A 6,527-nucleotide genomic window follows, 5' to 3' on the forward strand; every position below is an offset into this window, starting at 1 on the left:
TTGTCTTCTGCTCATCCTCTCGTTCTGTCTCTCCTCAGGAGTTGGTTGCGCGATACGTGTCGCTCGTTCCTTTTCTTCCAGACAGCGTGTCTTTCACTGGGGTTTGTGACTTATGGAGCACGTGCGATGTGAGTAAACATGGACGTCTCTCTTGTTTGTTTCTGTTCTGTGAGAGATATACACTCTTTTTTTTTTTGTGTCTGATTTATGCTGTTTTAGCAATTCCTAACGTTGCTAGCTGGAGATGAGGAGGAGCATGCTGTGTTACTCTGTAACTACTTCCTGTCGATGGGGAAAAGGGCGTGGCTTATCATAGGCGTCGCCATTCCTGAGGTGAGTGGCAAGCCTCTTAGCCAATCACACATCAATAAAACTGAGGGTGGCAAATCACAAATCTCTGTTGGTGAGATCATGGAAACACATCAATGGAAATCATTCGAGATGGATGTGAAAACACTGTATTTTTGTATGGCGCCTGCATGGGTTTGTGTCATTGTTTTAGGGCCCTACAGCGTACGTTTTGACGTATGAGCAGAACCGCTATCTGATCTGGAACCCCAGCACCGGGCAGCACTATGGACAATATGACACATTCTGCCCCCTACAGACCATCGGCTGCCTGATCAGCTCAGACAACGTTAGTGAACACACTTACCCCTCCAACCCCACCAAAAAAATCATTTAAATGTATCATAACTGACTTGTTACTACAATTTTAAATAAGTGTTTTCGATGTGAATATATGTTAAACTGTAATTTATTCCTTTGATCAAAGCTGTATTTTCAGCATCATTACTCCAGTCTTCAGTGTCACATGATCCTTCAGAAATCAGTATAATATGCTGATTTGATGCTCATGAAACATCTCTGATTATTATCAATGTTGAAAACAGCTGTGCCGCTTCATATTTTTGTGGAAACTGTGCTAAACCGCCAATTTTTAAAGATTAAAACAAGAGAAATACTTAAAAAGGGGCAATAAAGACTTTTATAATGCTACAGAAGATTTCAATTTTGAATAAATGCTTTTGTTTTGATCTTTCTATTCACATTTTACACAAAAATATAAATTCACATCACTGTTTTTACAGTATTTTTGATCAAATAAATGTAGCCTGGTTAAGCAGAAGAGACTTTTTCAGATATATTGAAAAAAAATCATAATTTGTGTGCACAAAAAAACTATTTCTGTCAAAACTTGGCATTTATTTTATGTGATATGATAAAAAAATATATTGTATGGTGTTTTTATTTTTATATCTGTCCGTGTGTCTCAGGTGTGGTTTAATATCCAGCCATACGCTGCACCTGTGAGAATGAGTTTTGACATCTCTAAGCCAAATCTCTGGAAAGCGTTTTTCTCGCGATCGTTCCCTGATCCCGGCCTCTCTAGTGTGCAGGTGAGGACGGCTCCACCAATCACAGGCCTCGATGTAACGGGTCACCCTTTAACTGAACCCAGCTGAAGAATCCCAGTGATTCTGCTGGATCTTAAAATCACTTTCTGAAGTAACGTCTAATCTGCAGCCGTTTCTTGCCATTTTGGGCCAAATTGTTGATTTTGAGTCATGTCTTTCAGCCGGAGGGCCTGGTGTACAAACACACGGACAGAGCAGCTGCTGTTGAGTTACAAGACAGGTTAGTTTGAATCAAACACGCACCAGGCATTGAGGGACACATATCTGATGAAATGAGCTTGAGCTTCTGTGCTCCTGTGCTGTAGGATAGAGAAGGTTTTGAGGGAGAGGATCATGGAATGGCGTCCGCGTCACCCCACGCGCTGGAACCGCTACTGCATCTCTACGTTGCGTCAGTTCCTTCCAAAATTAGAGCTGAGTGGAGGGAGAGAGGTGGCTGAGGAACATCGCCTTGAACTGCAAAGCCTTCTGGGAGAATACAGGGTGAGTCTTCTGCTAGAAATCACACTTTAACACAGGCTAATAGCTAGGGTTGGGTACCGAACTCTGTACTTTTAAGGGTACCGACCGAATTGCGTCGGTACTACAGAGTACCGATTCACGTTAAATCAATCAGTGCAAAATTTCGGTACCTGAGAGACCCTGTGATGTGAGGTCACCCCTGCAACTCGTTCAAACAACACACAGGGCAAGCCGAAATGTTGTGAAGTGTGGTTACATATCTAGGGCCATATGGTTTCTGAGAAAACGCGGACGGGATCTTGGAGTCCATTCATAAAAACGTAATTTACTCTATTCAAATTTAAATAAAACAATTAAGTTATAAAAATAAGTACTGTCTTACAACTAGATTAATCACTTAGTTGTAGAAAAAAAAATTATTAGCCTATTTTAAAAAAAATTTAAAGGAATATTCACACAATTTTTCTTCCATGTATTAATTTCAACAGTAAACAGTTTGTTTGCCAAAAAATAAAAGGGTTTAATTTCCATTTGATTTAAAATAAATGTTTAATGCCTTCATTTGATTTTCAGAAAAATTAAAACAAGAATTTCTGAAAAAAAAAGAAAGAAAGAAAAAGTTTATAGGGTCCTATTGTTCAAAATGTTGAAATTGAGACTTTTGGACACAGAGAGTAAAGTACCGAAAAAAGGTACCGTTGGGTACTGGCAACGAAATTCAGGTACCATACCGATACCGGTACCGTACCAGTTAAAATGTGTACCCAACCCTACTAATAGCCTTACATGCAGCACAGATGTCAGCTAATATGGCTGTTTATAGGTCAGCGTGAGGGCGAGACATCCTCAGTGAGACGGTAAAGAATGATTTAGCCAATTTTCAAGCATCTTTGTGTTGTTGCAATGTCAGTAGAATATGTAAATGAACAATGTGTGCTCTTTTTCCATGTTACCTGCACCCAGATCTACCAGGTTATATGTTAAAACTACAGAACGTACTTCCAGCTGGAAGTCGGATTGAGCCCGGTGCAGTATAGTTTTCCAAAGGGAAACTCTCCAGCCCTTGTTCTCTTGTAATGTAGCACAGATTAAAAAATGCTTTTCACTGCATAGGCGGCCACGTTTTATTGTCAGCATAGTGAATCACCCCTTTAATGTTGTTGTTTTCTCACTGATCTGTTTCAGATATCTGGGTTTCCCCTGCACCTTCCTTTCTCCGAGATTCGGCCAATCATTGAAGCCGTTCACAGCACAGGGGTTCATAAGGTCGAAGCCCCAAATGTAGAGTTTGCCCTGGCGGTCTACGTGCACCCGTACCCCGGTAACGTGCTCTCCGTTTGGGTCTACATCGCCTCCCTGGTCAGTGCACGCTAGATCACAGCAGAACACCTCCAGCAACAGGGAATAGACTTCTTGATATGCTTCATAGGAAATAAAAAAATTTCATATTTTATATAGATTTTCGATTTTGTAGAGCTCCTGTGCCTGTCAGTGTGTTTTAACACTACCTCTACTACTAGTAGTTGTCTTATTTATTTATTTTAAAGAAACTCAGTCTAGAATGTTATTCATAAGTGTGAATTTACAGCTTTTATACTCTTACTCTGTATATTTTTCACGGTTGTACTGAATCGAGATGCTTGAAATATTTTTAAAACATTTTAATTACACAAGACTGCTAAGTTCATAATTATATATTTTTTTGTACCAGTCTTTTAGATTGAATCTCACAAAACACCAAATTAGTGTTCATGATTTTATAATATGAAAAAAAAAACTTTAAGTAGCAAAATAAAAAAATTTAAATATATATATATATATTTACAGTATTCATTTGTGCTTATTTTCCCCCCTGTAAAAGTTTTTACTGTATAATGAGATCTTGAATGAAAGTTTGGAATAATTTGTTTTTATGTTTGTTTTCTTCTGCTCACCAAGGCTGCATTTATTTGATCTAAAATACAGTAAAACCAATAATATTGTGTAATATTAATTACCATTTAAAATAGCTGTTTTATGTCTTCAGAGTCACATGATCCTTCAGAAATCATTCTGATATGCTGCCCCTAACGAAATATTTCTGTTTATTATCAATGTTGAAAACAGCTGTGCTGCTTCACATTTTTGAGGAAACTGTGATACTTTATCAGGATTCTTTGATGAATAGAGAATTCACAAGAACAGCATTTATTTAAAGTCTTTTGCAACATTATCGATGTCTTTATTGACAATTTTGATCAATGTAATGCATCCTTGCTGAATAAAGTGCAATCAAGTGCAGGAGCATCATTGTTAAAACTGCTCAACAATATATCCAGATGCATTATTGAGTGGAATGTGCTTAATTTTTAGGAAAAACAATGTTTTTGTTTTCTTTTGATATGGAGGTAAAAAAATCACCTTAATATTTACTTGACATTATTTCGAGCACGCTACTAAATTGAACCAGTTGATTATGGAAGCACATTTAAATGTTGAAATGTGAAAACAATACACAATATAAGCGCTACAGAATAATACTTCTGTTCTCTGCTTTGCATGTGAAACTGTAGTTCTGTAGAGAGACTTCAGCACTGCAGAGATGTTATCGCTCTGTGACTGATGTATTTGTCTGGCTCAGACAGACTGAAGCGGATCTGTCAGCAGTTATAGGCTCTGTTTGGTTTGAGTCTTGTGTTGGGACTTGTGTGGTCTTGCAGGTGGTTGTTAGTGCGAGTATGACAGCTGTCCCCTCACTCTGGTCATGTACTCCCTGACCGCAGTTAAACCGCGAGAGGCGTCACTCTTCACCAGGGCACTTCTAGATAATAGGTGTTAGCCACGTCTTGTTCCTATACTTCAGGGGTTCATTATATATTTTCTTCTGCAAAATACTACGATGGATTCATAAAACCATCATTGCTGAAATATGACTCGCAAATTATTGCGATCAGACTAAAATGACTGAAGCGTCCTGCAGAGCTGTAGGTGCTACACACAATCAGAAACAGCACAGGCTTTGACCCACATTTGACCTTTTCATGTGTTGCTTAGAAATAATTGCATCTGTCCTGCTTCCTCTGTATTACCTCAGTGAATAATATGTGTTGTTTATAAATCCATGTCTCTTATCTCAGAAGTTTTGAAAATTCAGAACAAGTTAAGTCAAGGAAATGGTGAGAAAGTTGCAGTGTTTTCATAGCACAATGAGCTCTTTACTCTCAGATGATCAGGGCACATTTGATTCCTTATGATAGGAGCTCTTTGAAGTGGTGAATGTGACCCGTTTTCGAATCAGAACTGACCTTTTGTAGAGCTGTGTGCTGCTTTGGTAATGTTCTCTATCCCCCTACAAATAAAAGCACAACAGCATGCAAAGATAGACTTGTTGTGAAATCAAGCATTGCATTGCAGTTATTAGTAAGTGACCACTAGATGGCTCCTCTTCATCATATGGGTTGAATTTATCGGCTCAAAACTGTTTAACTTGCTAAAGGCCATGGCCACAGATCACAGCTGTATCAGATCAGGCTATCAGACAGCACACACATGACCCACCTTCATGTTGAGAGGAACGATTACAGAAATAAATGAAAGCATGATCACTGGTTAAAGCTGCACAACCAAAAATGGTGGTGAGGTCGGAGCTTTTAAACGTCACACACAGATGGGTGAAATAACCACTCTGTTCCATGCATACATTGTAAAAACATTGTAAGATTTCTCCATGCAAGTTGCAGAAAATCTGTCATTAATGATATTCAAAATGTATATATACTACCATATATAATATATAGTATATACATATATTTTGATGTCAGCATGTTAGCATTTTTGTTATACTTCTATTCAGAAAGGATGCATACAATTTATCTAATGTGACAGAAAAGACTTTTACATGGTTATAAAAACAATTCTGTTTCAAATAAATGCGGTTTATGCATTTTTTCGATTCATTAATGAATCTTCAAAAAAAAAAAAGTATCATAGTGTCCTGAAAAAAATATGAAGCAGCAAAACTGTTTTCAACATTGATGATAATAATAAGATTTGTTTTTGACAATTGTTTTTGAATTGTATCGGCAAGTCAGCATATTAGAATTCATTCTGAAGTATCGTGTGACACTGAAGACTGGAGTAATAATGCTGAAAATTCAGCTTTGATCACAGAAAAAAAAAATTACATATCTAAATAAATTAAAACAATAATATTTCACAATATAGACTTAAGGTTTTGAGCCATGAAGCGTTGTGTGACATTTCCATTGAGTCTCAGACACATTGTTCCGTGGCATCTGATCAAACACAGCATTATGAAAATGAAATAACACTGTTGCTGTCATTATTCTGCTATAAGAACAGCAGCCCTGCTCTCTTTCATGTCTGTTTGGACACAAATAAGTTTATTGTTGATGGTGACTTAATGTTATTTCCCTCAGGAATGTACAAATGAAGTATAGACACCGTCTAGACATTTATGTCAGTGAGACGAGAATGAAACCACGGCAAAAACAGCCCCTGGGTGAGGTATTGTTGTTATGACATGAATACGCCACATACATACTGACCGTAATGTAGCCGCACAGACTGAATCTGCAGAATCTTTCACTTTTTCCACACAGAATTTGGGGAAATTTTGCAGCATGGGGTTAAATGTGTTCTTAAAGG

The 6,527-nt window shown here is 37.7% G+C and overlaps 1 protein-coding gene across 1 annotated transcript in view; it reads left to right on the top strand.

The window, feature by feature from the left end:
* Nucleotides 1-3,429, top strand: part of cc2d2a (coiled-coil and C2 domain containing 2A) — a 39,232-nt gene extending 35,803 nt beyond the window's left edge. The window contains exons 35-41 of the mRNA XM_016230165.1: nt 39-128; nt 220-333; nt 503-637; nt 1,278-1,400; nt 1,580-1,638; nt 1,724-1,901; nt 3,066-3,429. Coding sequence (XP_016085651.1) covers nt 39-128; nt 220-333; nt 503-637; nt 1,278-1,400; nt 1,580-1,638; nt 1,724-1,901; nt 3,066-3,254 — 888 coding nt within the window. The 3' untranslated portion in view covers nt 3,255-3,429. The remainder of the gene's footprint in view (nt 1-38; nt 129-219; nt 334-502; nt 638-1,277; nt 1,401-1,579; nt 1,639-1,723; nt 1,902-3,065) is intronic.
* The last annotated feature ends 3,098 nt before the right edge of the window (nt 3,430-6,527 follow it).

Source organism: Sinocyclocheilus grahami, unplaced genomic scaffold, assembly GCF_001515645.1.
Source record: "Sinocyclocheilus grahami isolate Dianchi unplaced genomic scaffold, SAMN03320097.WGS_v1.1 scaffold364.1, whole genome shotgun sequence".
In the NCBI taxonomy this organism is placed as follows: domain Eukaryota; kingdom Metazoa; phylum Chordata; class Actinopteri; order Cypriniformes; family Cyprinidae; genus Sinocyclocheilus; species Sinocyclocheilus grahami.